Raw genomic sequence first — 17,921 nt, forward strand, 5'->3', positions numbered from 1 at the left:
TTTTTTTTATGAAAATCTAACGTTGTGTTTAATATTGATGGTAAAATTAACTTTTCTTATAGGTCAAAAAATAAATATTAAAAATTTTGAAAAAGAAATTTCAAAAGACTACAACTCGAGAGCACCATTGACATCCCTAATTGAAAAAACAATACAGAGCGCCGTACAACATACGACCTACGTGGCTGTCACTTGGGAACATAACCAAATAATTTTTCATTTCAAATTCATTCGCCTTGAAAAGCTCATCGTACTTAAATGGTGTTTTTACCCAACTAATTGGTCATTTTAATTTGTGAATTGAAGAAAATATAACCTACCAAGATGGCAAGAACTAAACATTTATAATATTTCTCTTAGAAATGCAGTGTTAATGTGAATAAAATTGTGAATTAAAGTATCGATTAGTGTATGAAAAAAATATAACATCAAGATTTTTTTCCTTAACATACAGTTAAAAGCCATCAGTATCTACTGAAGTAACGTACGAAAAAAAAAATATTTTGTGTACTTTTTTTTACGAACGCGAGTGTGTGTGATCATAGAGCAGAGCGTATTCGCAACGTTCTCTTACACAATATTAATATTATTGTCGATTTGTTATGAAAATAAATATAGTTACATGTGTCTTTATAAATGTTGGGAGTTGATATTATTTTAAATAAAATACAAAGTTGAAGTACAAGGAAGCAACTACGAGAGAGAACAAGAATAATAATAAATAAAGATAAAAAAAGACTGAAAAACTCTTGCAAAAAAAAATTAATCTCGAAAGCCAACAAGCACAAAGCAAATATTTCACTTTTCTCTTGGCATTAAATGGCAACCGCTTCACTCAATAGAACAAGATATCGACGTAGATTGGCTGCGATATCTTTCCTTTCGAATATTTCCCTAGACGGAACTCACGCGGATACACGTTACGGCAGTTGCGGTGGCAAACAGTGCCATACCAACTTGAACAATAATGCATGCAAAGTGCGAAATAACAATAATGACAGTGACTGCAGCCAAGGAGGCGGCGGCATCGGCGGTCTTATGGACAAGGATGCCGATGACTGCACGACAGATGGCGAAACGTCAGGCAATTTTACCAAAATCATACAGAACCCTTCTATGACCAGAACACCGCAACCGGGACGCGCAAAATGTAATGGTCAGAAGCATAAACGCCAGCTGGGACGTAGTCCAGACTATTCGGGAGCCGATAGCTCGGATTCCGATAGTGCTATGGTCCAGTTGAGGTCGCGTTTTAAGGCGCCACTGAAGGAGAGGTAAGCATTTTTTTGCGTTGTTACCGAATCATAAACAAACAAACTATCGTAGTTTATGTCGAAAGAAACAGAAAGTGCCGGTTGTTAATGAAAAATTTGTAACTGCGTAGTAAAATTCGCAACATAAACAACAACATTGCACATATGTACTAGACAAACACTCGTTTCAAGTCCTACATTGCTGCAGCAAATTTATATGTACTGCGACGATCCCTTTTCTCTCTTTCTCGTGTCTGTTGTTCAATCAATAACAACCACACACACGTATGTCTCGTTTTCTGATATAAAAGCTGGTTACACGTGCCTTTGTCCTACAAAAAGTTTACAGAAAGGTGAAGAAGTGGTTTCCATTCCACGCGAATTTAAAAAAAAACACAAAGCCTGAATTCGTGATTCATCATTTTTTAAAGCCCACTTTTTTTGCAAAGTATATAAATAAGAAGTCTAAAAATAAAAATGAGATTGCTAATCCCGATAAATAAGCAAAACAAGAAAAAACCGCTCTTCTCGATAAAACTCGTTTTTTTTCTTCATCTGTGCAACCAGAATTCTCCCTTGCTTCGTCTTCCGTTTGCCGCACGTACTGATTGCTTTATATGCAAAAAAAGGAGTGAAAAATTGCGTCGTAGTTGTTGTAGTCCTTGAATGTCCTTGAACCGTTGCCGCTCTATTATGTCATACGCGGTATCATGTGTTTTTTGTTATGGTCTTGCACACAAAGCGACACAATGGTGATTAACGACACACGTTCAAAGACGGAAAGAAAGAAGAATTTTCGTTAAAAAATTAAAGCAGAAAACTTGTTTCGTGACTCGAATTTAATGTGACTCACGTGCTGTTATCATTTATTCTGCCTTATCATGAAAATGACCACTTGTATTGTTTCTTCATATAAAAAGATAATAACAATGATGGGTGCACGATAAAATATACTCAAGTTGGTCGAATTACTAAACAAAGCATAACGATGCCTCGAAGTCCTGGTAATAAAATTATTTATAGGCACGGAGAAATCAGGCTATTGCGCAGCGATTCAACAACAGCTACAGCAACAACAACAACTACCTTTAATGACTACACTGAGGAACAAAAATGATTTTTTTTTTCATCAACAGAGAAATTTAATAGTAGGATGATAAATCTTTTAAAATAAAACAATTTAGTCTTCTAAAAAATTTCAAAGAGCTTCAAAGAGCTCAAAGACTTATATCTAAACTCAAGAAGACTTAATTGTTTTAAAGAGCTGTTCAAAGACGAGCTTAAAGACTTTTTTTCGAATCCCAAAAACTTTTTTTAAATTGAAATACTTTTTCATACAAAATGACAAAATTAACAGTTTTTTGTGATAAATCAATATTTGAGTTATTTTTATGGTAGTTGCATTGAGATTTGATAATTTAAAATTAATCTCAAAGTATTTCAAGGTAAAAATTTAAATAAAAAATATATTTTACTTTTTTTTTGAAAAAAAATGATTTTTATCATCCTAAAGACTTAAAAATTGAAATTTTTCTCTGCTCAATGAGACGATATGATCATAAAAAAAAACGGATTTTTTTTTAAGTTCAAAAAAAATTTGGAGCCCTTAAGGTCTTAAAATTAAGCCCTGAAAATTTTTCATAGATTGAAGAATTTTCCAAATTTTTACTTTCTTAAAAAATTTGTTTTGCAAAAATTAATGAAATATTTATAAAAAAAAAAAGTAAAAATTTGGAAAAATCTTAACAAATGAAAATTTAGAGGGCTCAATTTTAAGACCTTCAGGACCTTAATAAAGGTCATATCGTCTCATTGAATGTTGATGAAAAAACAAAAATTTTTGTTCACGAGTGTTGCTATTATGCATAATTTCCATTCCCTTTTCCTCTACTTCTTTCTCTCGTGTTCTGGAATATTCCGCCGCATTTTATGAACAACAACAAAAAAATGTTTGTTTACGTTTTTTTATGTTCTTTCGAAACAAATGATGCGTGTTAGTGTTAGCATACATATGTTACCAGCATTACATAATCACGTGTTTTTGTCGTGCTTTCAGTTAATCAGGTGCATGATTCTGCGTCTTTGTTTTCCATTCACATTGTCCACGTCAATTCATCATCATCATCATCACCATCTTATGAATTATTGAATTGATTTTCGGATTGAACCAAATATTTGGATAGAAAGTTTGTAAACAACTTAAATGACCTTAGAATGACACCGCGTAGGATTTGCCACACGCCAAAATATCAAAGTAGAACATTAGCGATGAATTCCATTTGAATACATAAATATTTTCCTTGCGAGTTAAATAAAATGACAAAATTTATATTCTTTACTAACTGCCTTTTCCAGACACAAAAAAATCTTTTGTTTGCGTGACAATTTGCACGTTAAACCATCGAGAGAGACTTTGTGTACAGTCATAACAATGACAATTGTCATAAATTTTCCGTCTGTGTATTGGCATGTTCTTGTTGCAGCTCTAATCCGGTCTGACTGACATCTGACTTGAGTAAATAATGTTTTTTCTTTAATTTATTGCATTGTTTTCCGAATTGAAAGGCTTTCGTTATTTGAAGTAATTTTCCTATCTTATTATTACAATTAAACAGACATAAATTACAACAGATAAGAGATTCAGAACAATAATCGTCGTTAAATCTCGAGTCATGTGAGATCCTTGTTTGTTTTTGAAAGAACTTTTTTCTTTCACCGCAAGAGGCGCTATATCGTTGATCAGAAAAAGCGCGGGAAAATACTTAAAATGGCGTCTTTTTTTAAAAATTAAGCAATTTTTTAAATATTTTGAAAAATTATCAACTTTACGTCTCTGAAAATTAGTTCGATGAATACAGAGAAAGGAAAAAACCATTCCAAACAATAAAACCAGATGCAAATTTTTGTAAACAACTCGACGAGTCACAAAGGAAAAAACATAACAAAGCATTTTTGCATTCGACGAAAAAAAAACATCGTCGTTGTGGACCACGTCGCTGCACCGAATAACAACATCTATTTTTAGTGTAACAATATTAACCTAGAAAACAAAGTTTCATTCACCTTTTATCTGTTACATGCAACAAATGCACTGCAAACGATGCTATTTCCAAGCAGACACAACTGTGACAAGTTTTTTTTTTCGTACGATTTGTTTCAAACAAGTTATTGATTCAGTATAAAAATATTTTTATCTATTAATTAACACAAACGTTATAAAATAAATACTCGTACTACACGACTCGCTGTGATTGATTAATGATTCGAAGGAGACTCGATATGGGAGGTTTTATGAACCCTCTTGAACTTCAATCGAGGTCTCAAATTACATTCTAACAACTTTCGATTCGCGGTTAGCGAGTGGCGATTCTATTTAAAAAATATTAGTATCGATAATGTCGCGAGTTATTATTTACATAAATATAAACGAAGGAATTCATTATAAACGTGACTAAAAAACGTAACATTCATTCATAAAAAAAATAAAAACAACACAAAATTATATAATAATTCTTCAACTCGACACACAATATCACACCCGATATTTTATGTTTGATATTTTTATAAAGAACGAAAAATAAAAAAAGAGGCAAGAAAGAACGTCATTCGGTATATTTTTAATCATTTACGACTAAAAATAAAACACTCAAAATTGATAAGGTAGCGAACTGCGGCATTTTACAATCTAACTCGAAAATTGATCAAAATTAAATAATCAACGCTGTCATTGAAAGAAACATAAATAAAATAGACTGATTGGCTCCTTGTTCGTTTCATCACCGTAGAATTTAGCCTTGAAATGAATATTTGTACGAATAACAACTTTACCTGCCAACTAGGTAGTTTGCCCGTCAATTATAGCCGATAAGATAATGAATGAAATTAGATTTGAATTTGCATAAGAAGAGTAGCTCTTTATACAATTAGCAATCAATTACGGATCAATTAGATCTGTTTGCGCAACGGAAGAACGCATCACGCAACTAACTTATTTTTTTACTCCCATCTCACATTAAATGGATCAACAAGTTCTTCTTATCTTTCTAAACAAACGATGTTGTGCAACCTTGTAGATTCTGTTTGTATTTGTTTTGTTTTGGTTTTGCTGCCGCATTTTTTTACATGAAAAACGTCTTTTGTGGATATGATGAAGATGATCTAAGCGTTTTTTGATTTTAAGATAAATTTTTGATACAATATTCAATTTCAATATTCCTAAATTTTTTTTAATATCTAATCATATGAATTTTGGCGCGCTTTTTCAGATCTTTAAAAGAAACATTGATAAAAGTATAACCTCAATTTTTTTAAGTAAAGAACTTAACTGTTAAGTAAAGAATAAAATTTTATGAGATTAAGAATTTTTTTTAATTTTATGAACATACGAATTTTGGCGCGCTTTTTAAGATCTTTAAAAAAACATTGATAAACATATAACCTCAATTTTTTTAAGAATTAAACTGAAAATATTCAAAGCTTTAATTTATATATTTTGCAAAAAATTGTAAAAAATTATAAAATTTTATGAGATTAAGAATTTTTGCTAATTTTATGAACATACAAATTTTGGCGCGCTTTTTAAGATCTAAACATAACCTCACTTTTTTTTAATTTTTGATATTTTTCTATAATTTTTTTTATATTCTTATTCAAAAAAGTAATTTGTTACTAAATTTTAAACCTTCTATAAATTTTCAGAAAACTGACTCCACAAAAGAGCAATTTTCTAATGCGAAATGATCTAAAAAATTTTATGAAATATGAACCACAGAAATCGTATAATGCACGAAACACTCGTAAAAGCGATTATGAATAATATTTTAATTCTTTATTTGTAAACAAACCATTTTTTGTTTTCATCTCATATTTTTATTCAAATTTATCAAATGTTTACGAACGAATCAGCAGCTGGCAGTTGTAGTAGTTACACATCATTTGTAATTGTTTTGTTTTGTCATATGGAAAAATATTTATTGAATGAATTATATGTACTTGATATTAACAAGAGATTGTCTTAATGATCGAAAACTTTTATTAGCTAAATAAAGTAGTAAATAAATATCAAACCCAGTTCAATCCAGATATAGTTTCGTGAACTCAAATTCGGTCATTCAACAGTTTGTTGTCGTTGGATTTTTCTAATCTCGATCAAACGATAACAACTAGAAGTGTTTCGTCAATATTTTGATATTCAATATTATTATTTACTACCTTGGACTCTTCAAATGAGTCATGTCACAAAAATTCCTTTAAACTATTTTTTTTTTGCTTTGAATGAAAAAAATTTTTTTGGATCAGCAAAACTTTTCTTTCTTTCTTCTTGTTCTGTTTTTGAAGTGTCATGTTAAATTATGAGCACGAGGATCAAATGACAAAAATGGAACGGAATTTTATTTTCGCAAAGCTAATTGATTAATTAACAAAAGAATAATAACAAAAAATGTTTTGTTTATTTATTTAATTTTTAAGATATTTATAAACACAAAGAAATTTGATGAGGAATTTAATTTTTTTTTTTATAACAACATCATCCGATACGATAACTTCCGTTCCGCAGAAATTTACATTGTTGCGGAGAACGAAAAATTTTTGCGTTCTTGATTTTGTGAGAAAATATTTTTTTTGCGATGAATCATTTTTTGGGCATTTTCTAGACTTTTATAGAATATTTGGTCGGTTACTAAGCGCAAGTAAATAAAAGTGCAATTTATCGACCTTTTTGTTATTCTTTTTTTTTTTTCAAGACAAAAAATGTCAGCAAATATTTGTTATTGTCAAAAATAACAACCGAAAAAGACGCTTTCTGTTTTTTTTTCTGTTTACACAAAAATTAATTTTTGTTTAATTTTCTCTTATTTTTATCGCACGTGCTAACCAGGAATGAAGCTGCAAGTTTGGAAGCACTCAGTTCCTCCACGGAAAAGCGTCATCGATTGAACTCCGGGTCTCTTCGTACGAACCCGGTGGCAAAACGTGCATTAATTATGGGCAGCACGCCAGACGAGAAGAAAGGCGACTATTTCCCCAATAGCTCGACGGAAAGTTTATTAATGTCGCGCCAAGTTGGTCGCAATGTCTCGATCAACGACACCAAGGAGATCCGTTTCGTCAAGCCAAACACGAACAATTTCAACTTTAAAGACGATCGCATTGTGGTCCTTTCGCAAAAGTCTCCTTTTATGATTTTTTCCGTGCTGCCCTACCACAAAGGCAAAAATGCCCGGACTGAAATGCGTCAAGCGCAGGGACAGCGTCGTCGAAATATCTCCGGAAATCGTCCGTTGTCGTCGATTAACGATCAACCCTTTGACGCCTTTAATTTGCTCGGCATTGAGCGACCTGTGGAACAAGGTTTGGAATTGTCATACGGGCATCTACTCACCCCATCCCGTTTCTACCAGAAGGAGAAGAAGCAACAACAACAACATCAAACCATTGAAACGATCGATGCGGTTGTCGGTACGCCAAACATCAAATGTTACGGACAATCGCGCCAAATGTACAACGCAGATGCAGGACGTCATCTCACCGCAAGTCCGGCACCGATTTACGAGTTGAAACAACTGGAAATCGATGATGCCGCTATGATGACGCAACTTTCGAGTGTTCCATATTCCGCGAATTTGTTGGATGACCCGGAGTTGATTGCCGGCAAACATCGCACAATGCTGACTTTTCAGTCGTACATGACGTCGATCATCGATTACGTGCGCCCGAGCGACTTGAAGAAGGAATTGAATGACAAGTTCAAGGAGAAATTCCCGCACATTCAGTTGACTTTGAGCAAATTACGAAGGTATTATTCGGTTTAAACGGAATTAACATGACTAACGTTTTAAGAATTTAATTTCTTTTTTTTTTTTGCAGTTTAAAACGTGAAATGCGACGCATCAATAAATTGGATTCGCGTATCGATCTGCTTACGGTTGCCACGGCCTACGTTTACTTTGAAAAACTCATTCTGGCCAACATGATCAACAAGGCAAACAGAAAATTGTGTGCGGCAGGTAATTTTTTTTTTCTATTTTTTTGTTTAAGGTCATTTTAAATTTTTCTTGAATTTTTTATGAAAAGTCAAAAATTGAGCAAAAAAAAGTTAAAAATTAATTAAAAAGTTGCAGTCTTTTGACATTTTTTCAGAATTTTTTTTAGAAATTTATTTAAAATATTTTTCCCATGCCCCAAAAATCGAAGAAATGAAGACAAAAAAAATTTTAAAAATTTTATTAAAATTGACCATTTTTAAATTACCAAATTTTTTTTTTATACCATAAAATTTTTCAAAATATTCGAAAACGAACGAAAAAAGTTAAAAATTCAATTTATGAAAAATATTTCAAAACTTTTTTTTTATTTTGCCCCCCCATTTTGAAAAAAATATTTTGGGACAAAAACATCGGAAAAAAATTGGAACGGCCTTAAATATTTTTAAAAAGTTAGAAATGGAGCGAAAAAAATATTTTTTAATTTAATGAAGAAAATTACTTTTAGAATTTTTCATGAAAATTGTATTTTTTTAACCAATGTTAAAATTTTAACTTCCTTCCCTTATTAAAAATTAATTAAAATTAGTTTTTAATTTAAGTTAATTAATTTAAAAAAATATAATTTTTAAGCTTAATTTTTTTAAATTTTTTTTTTTAAATTTTCAAATTGAAAATGACAAATATCAATCAAAATTACTCTAATTTTTTTTATATTTTCAAAAAATAAAAAAATGGCAAAAAAAAATTTGCTTTCGATAAAAAAAATCGACCTAAAATTAGAACACCCTTACTGTACTGTTTATTAATTCAAATAAATTATTTTTTTCAGCGTGTTTGTTACTGAGTGCCAAATTGAATGACATCAAAGGTGACGTCTTAAAGAGTCTTTTTGAGGTAAGCAAAATTCGTTTGTCACGAAATGTTCTTTTATAAACAATTTTTTTTTCATTCTTTTGAACAGAAAGCGGAAAGTGTGTTCCGTATCAATCGTAAAGAACTCGTTTCGTCCGAATTTGCTGTCTTAGTTGCACTCGAGTTCAGTTTGCATGTTCCAACGCACGAGATTTATCCACATTATCAGCGACTTGTGTACGAGTCATAGTGACTAGCGTCGCAGAAACGGGAAAAGGTTTGGCACGAACGACCATTTATCACAACGACTGTGTCATTGACTTATATTGGAAATTTTTAAATGTTTTTTTTATTATTTTTTTTATAATCCTAAAGAAAAAGTTTTTTTTTACTATTATTACTAAATACTATTGATATTGTTAAGATTGTACTTATGTTTTATTTTTATTGATTATTACTATTTTATGAATGTTAACAACTAATGATGCAAAATTAGAATAAAATATATTATTATCAAGCAGGAATTATAAAAAAAAATTACAACAACAACAAAAGTTCATGGGTAAAAATTTTATATACATGTTGATTTTGATAAGAAGGGAAAAATAAATTAATAATTAGACGTTACGTTAATAAACTATATATAATATAATAAAATTAAGTGATAAGATGTCAAAACACAATATACTTATGAAAAACAAATTTACAAGAAAATTAAGCAAGAAACGAAGTACTTTTATTATTATTTTTTATATTTAAACGAAATCCTTAAACCTTTTTCCTAGAACAAAAAAAAAACAAACAACAACAAAATAAAACTCATTCCAGGTCCTTTAAAAAAAAGTTCCTTAATGATGAACCCGTTAAAAAAAACGATGCCCGTAAAAAAATTTATAATTTTTACCAAATAAAATAATAATCTTTTTGTACCTATCTATAAATAAAAATATAAACAAAAATTTGTACATTTAATAATTTTTTTGTTCACTTAGAAGTGTGTAAAATATAAAATTATATTAATGGATAGAAAATTAGATGACGATCTTAGAGGTCGATTTATCACTATTATGTAATAAAATTTAGAAATATAAATCATACAGGAAAGGACTGATTTTTTCTAAGAAAAAAAAATAAAGAAAAATTAATCAAATATGTATGTTAACTTGTAAATGTACGAAAAAAAATCCTTATTAAAAAATATTTTAAAATTAAGGAGAACAAAATCAGAATAAAATGCATTGAAAAAAATATAAAAATTAAAAAAAAACGTTTTTTCTTGTTTCAACCAATTTCTGTGAGATAGGTAAGTTTTTTTTAGAAATTTGTTCACCCACGAGTACTTTGCATGTCGCTACTTGTCACGAAAACCGAAAGACACTCGCTGCTTTTGCAATCACAATTTTCACACGTGTTTGCGGGCAATCAAAAATTTTCTATTCATAGATTTTCGTTTAAAAATTTCTCATCATTTTCTCATAATTTATTTTTAAAGTGCGAGGGGAATCCGATTTTCGTCATTCGCTGGTCGCTGTGCAAAAATTTAAATTTTTCATTCTTAAAACGAGGCGTTTTGATTTAATTCAACAAAAAAATGTTGGACAAAGACCAATTTTTTTACATTTTAAATAAAAATGCGGCAAGTGGAAATTTTTAACAATTTTTTTTCAATGGTAGGATGATTTTTCTGTGTCTCGTTGTTACAAAAAAAAGACACTTTTTATGCAGAAATATTCTATTAATTTTTTATGGGTCAGACAAATAAATAGAATTTTATGAGACGTAAAAAAATCACCTTATTTGCTCATTTGAAGAGGTAAGTGTGCATTTTCAGGGACAAATGGGAACGGGTTTTATCCCGTTTTCTATGCACGTTGTCTACTGATCGGTTTTTGAACCTCGTTTTACCTTGATTTTCATTAATTTTGTTAAAATTTTTAATTTTTTCAATTTATTTCATTTTTTCCTATAACAAAAAAAAATTTTTTTTGAATACCAATTTTTTTTATTTCTTGGTCTTTTCCGACTCCGACTCCTGAGAGTCTTCTTCTTCATCGTCGTCATCATCTTCATCATCATCATCGTCGTCGTCATCCTCGTAATCTTCGTCGGACTCATCATCATCATCATCGTTGCCATAACTCGTTTGACCCCCGCTTCCGCCTCCGTAGCCTCCATAATATCCATACCCACTCGCTCCTTCGTAATCGTCGTCGTCGCTATAATTTTCGATCGTTTGTCGTCCAAATTTGTGACTTCTCGTCGACATTGACAAATCTTTCGTTTGCGACGTCTCATAATTGCATTTCGGGCATGGCGGCGGCTTATTTTTGTCATATTTGAATCCTTTCCGCTTAATGTGCTCGTCACAGTAGCACACTTTGCACCGCAAACAGGAATATTGTCCGAGCTTGTTGCACGATTTGCACTTGTAATCCTCACTTTCGAGCACTTGACACGACGCTTGATGCTCAAATTGGTCGTCTTCGCACAAGAACGAGTTGCAAAAGCAACATTTGAACATCCGCCCGCCGTGACTCCAAATATCACGTTCGCATTCAACGCAAACGGCATCTCTTAAAGGACAGGCACACGCATGCGACTGAAGACATTTCCGCCCGTGACAGATCCAGGCTTCGCAAAAGTCACAAATTGCTCCTACCATCGACATGCCCGTCACGAAATTGCCTGCGTGTCGAACGATGCAATCGCCTCCTTTAGCCATGCACTTGATTTTGCCGCATTGCGCGCAAATTGGGAGTTTTTGCGTGGATTGACAAAAGTAACAAAAGGCTCGGGATTTTTGTTTGCGCTGCAATTAGATAATTGTTATAAAAAAAAAAAACATTGCAACAATGTTCGAGGCACAAAACTTACTTGGCACTTATCGCATTCCATTGTGGCATTGCAAGGATGATCTGCGACATCGGATTCTTTGTTTCGGATCTCCTTCTGTCGAAGTTTCTGTTTTTCAGCTTTTTTGCGCTGTCCAGTCTTCTTTTTGGGCATTTTTTGATTTATTTACTAAAAATTTCTAAAAACACGAGCGACGACGTGAATAATAATGAGGCGAATGAAAGTGATAAATATAAGTCAATGAGAGAGTGTGAAATTTGCACTGAGACCAAATTTCGCGAATTTCGCAAATTTTCAAAAAAATTTAAAATATTTTTCTATCTTTAATTAAATATTAAAACATTTTGGACATTTTTTTTAATTAAAAATAATTTTCAAGCAAATATTGTCAAATTAAAAATATTTAAAAAAATTAAAAAAAAAAAATTTTTTTCTCAATATTTTGAGAGATATGAAAAATAAAATTTTGACATTTTTTTTTATCAAATTTTTCATTTTTTTTTAATTTTCAAGCAAATTTTGTAAACATTTTTTTTAAAAATTTTTAAAATAACTTGAAATTATGAAAATTTTTATTTTAAATTTCAAAAAAGATATAAATATAAAAATGTTTTTGACAAAAAATGTTTAAAAGTTTTCGTACGTTTTTTGTCCATTAAAAATTTTAAATTAATTTTCATTATTATAAATTGTTTTATTTCTGGTAATTTTATAGAACTTTTCATATAAAAGCTTATCTTGACTTCAAAAACATTTTTTATAAATATTATCGTTTTATTGTTTTTAATGATTTTTATGCGTTCCAAATTTTTGTCAAATTAAAGTTTTTTTTCAAAATTTGAAATTGTAAAAGTTTTTATTTGTTACAGTCAAATTTTAGAAATTTTGGCCCTTTAGAAACGACAAATTAAATTTGATGATTTAAAATTTAGTATTTCAAGTTAAAAATTTTAAAAAAATTTTTTAAAAATGATTTTTTTTGTTCAAATTTTTTAAATGAATTTTTTTAAAATATTTTTAAAAACTTAAATATAAAAATTCTCTGAAAAAATATTGAAAAAGGCTAAAAAATAGTCAATTTGGATGACATTTTTAACTTTTTTTTTTATTTTGCCCCATTGGATTTTCGGCTTTTGAAATGGGGCAGGGGACAAAAACATAGAAAAAAATTTGAAGCGGCCTAAATTTGACTAAAAAAATTCATAAAATTAAATTTTAAAAAAATTTTTCAGACAATATTTGAAATTTTTAAAAAATATCTGAGATTGCAAAATTAAAGATTCAAATTTCTAAAGAAAAAAGTCTCTTATTTTAAAATTTTTTGTCAATTTATTTTATAAATGATTTTCAGAAAAGTCCTTAATACTTTCGTCGTTTCAAGATTTCAGGTCGCCAATTAATCGGATGAGTCTCTTCTGTGGCAGTTTCATCTTCTTTGTAGATTTTAATCGTTTTGTCAGCCTCCGTGGTAATCAAACGTGATCCAGATTGATCAAAAGTCATCGAAAATATTCCAGCTTCGCTATCCATGGACCCCGGTTGAACCGCAGCTTGTGATCGTTGGAAGTTATATCCCGTTCTCCAGTCCCAGAAGAAGAGTGTTCCGTTATCTCCGCCCGAAACCAACACTCCTTCCGGATTGACTGCCATGCAATTGACGAGCGAATTGTGTCCCGATAAATTTTGAATGAAATTTCCCTCCGGACAACGCCATTGCTTGATGTTATCGGGCGACGCGGATGCAAACATGTACAAAGTTGGATGAATAACCAAACTTCTGACACTCTTCTTGTGATTCGTCAAAGTACAAACACTTTTTCCCGCTGCCAAATCCCACAAACGAATCGTCGAGTCATGCGATCCCGTGATAACTTGCGGATTTGCTGCTTGAGTAACGACACTGGCGACAGTATTTGTGTGTCCCACGAGTGTGTGGATGTTTGCTTTTGTTCTCATATCCCAAATGCGAGCTGTGCCATCGCGACCTGCTGTTGCCAAGACATCGATTGTGGGATGCAACGACAACGAATAAACGGCAGATAAATGTCCGTGGTAATGACGAATGACTTTGTTGTATTCCAAATCCCAACATTTGACTTGACGATCTTCGCCGCAACTGAAGAGATACGGATGTCGGGCACTAACTGCCAAGCCACGAACCGTACTGACGTGACCCGTAAGCGAAAGTTTCAGTTTGCCACTCGCCAAATCCCATACTTTGATGACGCGATCAGCTGCTCCGGTGACAAACCATTCGTTTCCAGGTTCGACAGCGACACAACGAACCCATCCAAGATGTCCGGAAATGACTCGTTGGAGTTTCCATGGAGGATGCCAGTTGGGTTTGGGGATTGTGGGAGCTTTTTTCGGGATAAGTTGAACGTTGGATTGTGTCCCGGAAGGTTTGGGAGCAGATGTTCCGGATTTCGCTTGAATAACTGGCACGAGAGACATTTCGCCGGGAGCTGGAGTAGCGTTTTGAGACGGAGTATCCATGATTGCCAAGTGTTCCGGTTCCGCATGAGTGTCGTTCGAATGTGTTTTCGTCTCTTTTGTGTGCTTAACGCGATCGAGAATCGTTCCGTAACTGTCCTTAGCTTTCACATTGTATCTGAACTTTTGACTAAAATGAAAGTTTTTCGTTAAAAATTGATGTTAAAAAGAGAAAAAAGTGTGGAACTTACGTTTCTGGATCGTCTTCCGGCAAAATTCCTTGGTCGCTTACGAATAAATCGTGCGTTCTCTTCAAAGATCGGAAAATTAATGTGTGAACCGAGTGCCGGGTTACTTCTTCAACCATTTTGAAGTTGAATTTGGTTTTTTTAGGTGGTTGAAATGTATTTAAATGCGAAAAATTGTCACTGCAACCTCAAATTCAATTGTTTACGTTTGGCGACAGTGTTTGTTTGAATAAGAAACCACAATGAAAATTGAGTTACAGGCCATTACAATTATAGAAAATGTTTTGAATTTCAGTCTTTTTATTTTATTTAAGAGCATTTTTAATTTTTAGAACATTTTTCATCAATTTTTAACAATTTATTAAATAATTTATTAAATTTAAACGTTTTTGTTCAATTCAGTTGAAAAATCAAAATGAAAATCAAAAATAAAGTCCGATGCCCCATTTAAAAAGTCAAAAATCCAATATATTTTCTTAATTTTTAATGAAATTTCTGTAAAATTTTCATATAAAAATATTTAATTATTCAATTGAATTTGAGAATTTTTCAAAAATTTCTTAAGTTTTTGCATATTTTTGTCCATCGGGTTAATTTTTTCTTTATAAAAATTGAACATTTTTTTTTACTAAAAATTAAAAATGTAAGAAAATATTGACTTTTCATTTTATTTTAAGAAAAATTTTCACATTTTTAATAAAAGTTTTGTTTGAAATTGATGAAAAATGTTTTAAAAATTTAAAATTTCTAACAAAATTTAAAGGGTGTCTCGAAAAAAAAAGATAATATTTTTTATTTTTAAATTATTTAATGAAATTTTTTTTTTTTTGTATTTTTTTCTATGCTTATCCCTTTTAAAAATTTCCCCAAAAAAATAAAGAAGGAAAAAATCCAAAAAAATTTCAATTATTGTACCGGCCTTACCATGAGTTTTCATACCGTAACAACACATTACCAAGAAAAAATATCAAAACAAACTCGAAAATTCTTTTAAAAAATATTAAAATTAAAGCCTTTGAAAAATGCTTCTTTTCAAAATAATTTTTCTGACAGTCTCAGGTAAGTCAATTTTCAATTTTTTCAAAAGATTTTTTAAAAACCTTTCATTTTTAGTGACTTTTGGAATATCCATCGTTTCTGCACTCGAGCTAAAAGGTCTTCAATTTCTCGTGCAGCTCATTTCAGGAGATTTTATGGATTCAAAGAAGAAATCTCAAGCAAAATCGCCAAAAGACATCAATCGAGGCTTTTGCCGAAACTCCTTCGTTGATTACATCTCAAAACGACAAATTTGCTTCCCCGACGATGACCTACTTGTGGATCTCGAGCCAAAACTCGACAAGGGACGAAAAAGTGTCAAATGTCTCCCCTACGAAGGCGGCAACGGAACCCTTTTGATGCTCGATTCCATCAAAGATCTCGCTTTGATGCTGCAACCAAATGGCAATTCCACAAAACGCACGGAAGCTGGAAACTGCGCCCTCGTACTTTTCTACACAAAATCCTGTCCGGGCAGTGCAATGGTCGCTCCGCACTTTAATGCGCTTCCCCGCCAATTCCCGGACTTGAAAATCGCCACAATTGACGCCCTTAAGCATTACAGCTTGAACAGCGAATTCGGAATAATTGGATTGCCCACAGTCATGATCTTCCATCAGGGCAGACCGCTAGTCAAATATAACGAAACGACGTACTCCGTGAAGAATTTCATCAAATTTATTCATCGTTACACGAATTTGGAGGCGATTAATAATGCGGCGTACGTCACGTCAGACGACTTTAATGGTCCTTTAAATATGAGTGGGACCTTCGACCATGAACGAGACATTTGGTTGTGGATTTCGTGGCTTTTTATCATCGTTTGTGCTTGTTATTATTTTTCACAGTCACGATTCTACAACCAAATTGTCGAAATGATCAAGAGAACGTGGCGGGAATCGGAAGCGCAACACGAACACCAAAATTAGAAAAAATTTTAAACAAATTCTGTGATTGAATAAACGTTTGTTAATAATCTTTTTGGCGAGTTTCGATGAAATTATTATCATCTATGATCAGGTAATCGTATTTTTTGTAATTTCTCAAGTCATGCTGCATCAAATGTTGTCTGCGGTAATAAATTTCGAAGATCACGGGACGAATAGGAGCAATATTCGCTTTAGTTACCAGCTCGTTCATGTAAGGTCTCATAAATTTCGCTCCCAATTCATGCATTTTTCGTTTTTTGTAGCCCAAAGCTCGACGTTCTTCAATATCTTCGTTCATGGCGTGACCCATCTCCTCCGTGGATGGCAATTTTAGAGCTCCTGTAAGCGTTTTCAAGCAAAATCTAATCTGCAAATCGATCAAAGGAACAATTAACGTTGCAAAATTGACTCCAATGATGAACATTGTTGGATGGTTGATGTTAATCATATGCAAATAAAGTTCCGTTATGTGATTGTCATCGACTTTTATGTCACATTTGGGCGACAAAAAAGGAAAGGAAACATTATAACCAGTGCAAAAAATCATGGCATCAAATTCATGAACATCCCCGTTGAGAAAACGAACTTTTCCATCTTCTAAAACTTGTTCAACATCAGGAAATTGCATGACATTAGCATCAAAATCATCTTTTCCGGTTGCAAGATAAATCGAGCCATGATGACTGAAGCCGACAAAAGCTGCAACTGCACTTAAATCTCTTGTGATGTCAATTCCAGAGGGTCCCGCCCCGATTGTCAATATTTTTTGCCCTGTAAAAGGTTCTGGCATGCGATATTTATGGCTGTGCATGATTTTTCCTTTGAAATTTTCGATTCCTTTAATTTTTGGGATCAGCGGATTAAAATATTTTCCATTGCAGACAAAGACTGCGTCGTAAATTTCACTTTTTTGTTCATTTTTCGACAAATTCTTGTATGAAATTCGCCATTTCTGGTCCTCAAATGGCTCGACATTCATCACTAGATGCTCAAATTTAATGCAATCTCGAAATCCAAAGTGATCGACGTAATTTTCAAGATATTCCAGAATTTTATCCGCTGTAACATATGATTTTCCGGGATCAACTAAAGGATAATCGTGATACATCATGTTCAATTGTGGCTTGTTGATCGTCAAATTTTTGTACATGGCCGAGTGAATTGGTAATCCGTGTTTGTCTGTTTCTGTGTTTTCATTATAAACCCAAGTTCCGCCAATTTTGTTGGTTTGTTCAAAACAATCCACCGAAAAATTTGCTTTTTTGCAGTATTTGGCAGCTGCAAGACCAGAAATTCCTGCGCCAATGACCGCGACCTTCATTATTAGCA

The 17,921-nt window shown here is 32.1% G+C and overlaps 5 protein-coding genes across 5 annotated transcripts; 2 read left to right on the forward strand and 3 right to left on the reverse strand.

Moving 5' to 3' along the window:
- The first annotated feature begins 248 nt into the window (after nucleotides 1-248).
- Nucleotides 249-9,949, forward strand: LOC134827038 (CDK5 and ABL1 enzyme substrate 2). Its single transcript, XM_063839569.1, has 5 exons — nucleotides 249-1,274; nucleotides 7,132-8,049; nucleotides 8,121-8,260; nucleotides 9,069-9,133; nucleotides 9,201-9,949. The coding sequence occupies exons 1-5, from the start codon at nucleotides 820-822 to the stop codon at nucleotides 9,339-9,341; spliced, it is 1,719 nt and encodes a 572-aa protein (XP_063695639.1). The 5' UTR covers nucleotides 249-819; the 3' UTR covers nucleotides 9,342-9,949.
- An 862-nt stretch (nucleotides 9,950-10,811) lies between these two features.
- LOC134827042 (zinc finger protein 330 homolog) lies at nucleotides 10,812-12,147 on the reverse strand. The gene is made up of 2 exons (XM_063839574.1): nucleotides 11,966-12,147; nucleotides 10,812-11,900 (listed from the first exon to the last, which is right to left on the reverse strand). The coding sequence occupies exons 1-2, from the start codon at nucleotides 12,095-12,097 to the stop codon at nucleotides 11,094-11,096; spliced, it is 939 nt and encodes a 312-aa protein (XP_063695644.1). The 5' UTR covers nucleotides 12,098-12,147; the 3' UTR covers nucleotides 10,812-11,093.
- A 1,112-nt stretch (nucleotides 12,148-13,259) lies between these two features.
- Nucleotides 13,260-14,835, reverse strand: LOC134827040 (pleiotropic regulator 1). Its single transcript, XM_063839570.1, has 2 exons — nucleotides 14,629-14,835; nucleotides 13,260-14,567 (listed from the first exon to the last, which is right to left on the reverse strand). Exons 1-2 carry the CDS (start codon nucleotides 14,742-14,744, stop codon nucleotides 13,304-13,306), a joined length of 1,380 nt encoding a protein of 459 aa, XP_063695640.1. The 5' UTR covers nucleotides 14,745-14,835; the 3' UTR covers nucleotides 13,260-13,303.
- A 737-nt stretch (nucleotides 14,836-15,572) lies between these two features.
- Nucleotides 15,573-16,644, forward strand: LOC134827043 (thioredoxin domain-containing protein 15). Its single transcript, XM_063839575.1, has 2 exons — nucleotides 15,573-15,684; nucleotides 15,739-16,644. The coding sequence occupies exons 1-2, from the start codon at nucleotides 15,648-15,650 to the stop codon at nucleotides 16,590-16,592; spliced, it is 891 nt and encodes a 296-aa protein (XP_063695645.1). The 5' UTR covers nucleotides 15,573-15,647; the 3' UTR covers nucleotides 16,593-16,644.
- LOC134837341 (senecionine N-oxygenase-like) lies at nucleotides 16,633-17,913 on the reverse strand. Its single transcript, XM_063852713.1, has one exon. It carries the CDS (start codon nucleotides 17,911-17,913, stop codon nucleotides 16,633-16,635), a length of 1,281 nt encoding a protein of 426 aa, XP_063708783.1.
- Nucleotides 17,914-17,921: the final 8 nt, after the last annotated feature.

Source organism: Culicoides brevitarsis, chromosome 1, assembly GCF_036172545.1.
Source record: "Culicoides brevitarsis isolate CSIRO-B50_1 chromosome 1, AGI_CSIRO_Cbre_v1, whole genome shotgun sequence".
Taxonomy (NCBI): Eukaryota; Metazoa; Arthropoda; class Insecta; order Diptera; family Ceratopogonidae; genus Culicoides; species Culicoides brevitarsis.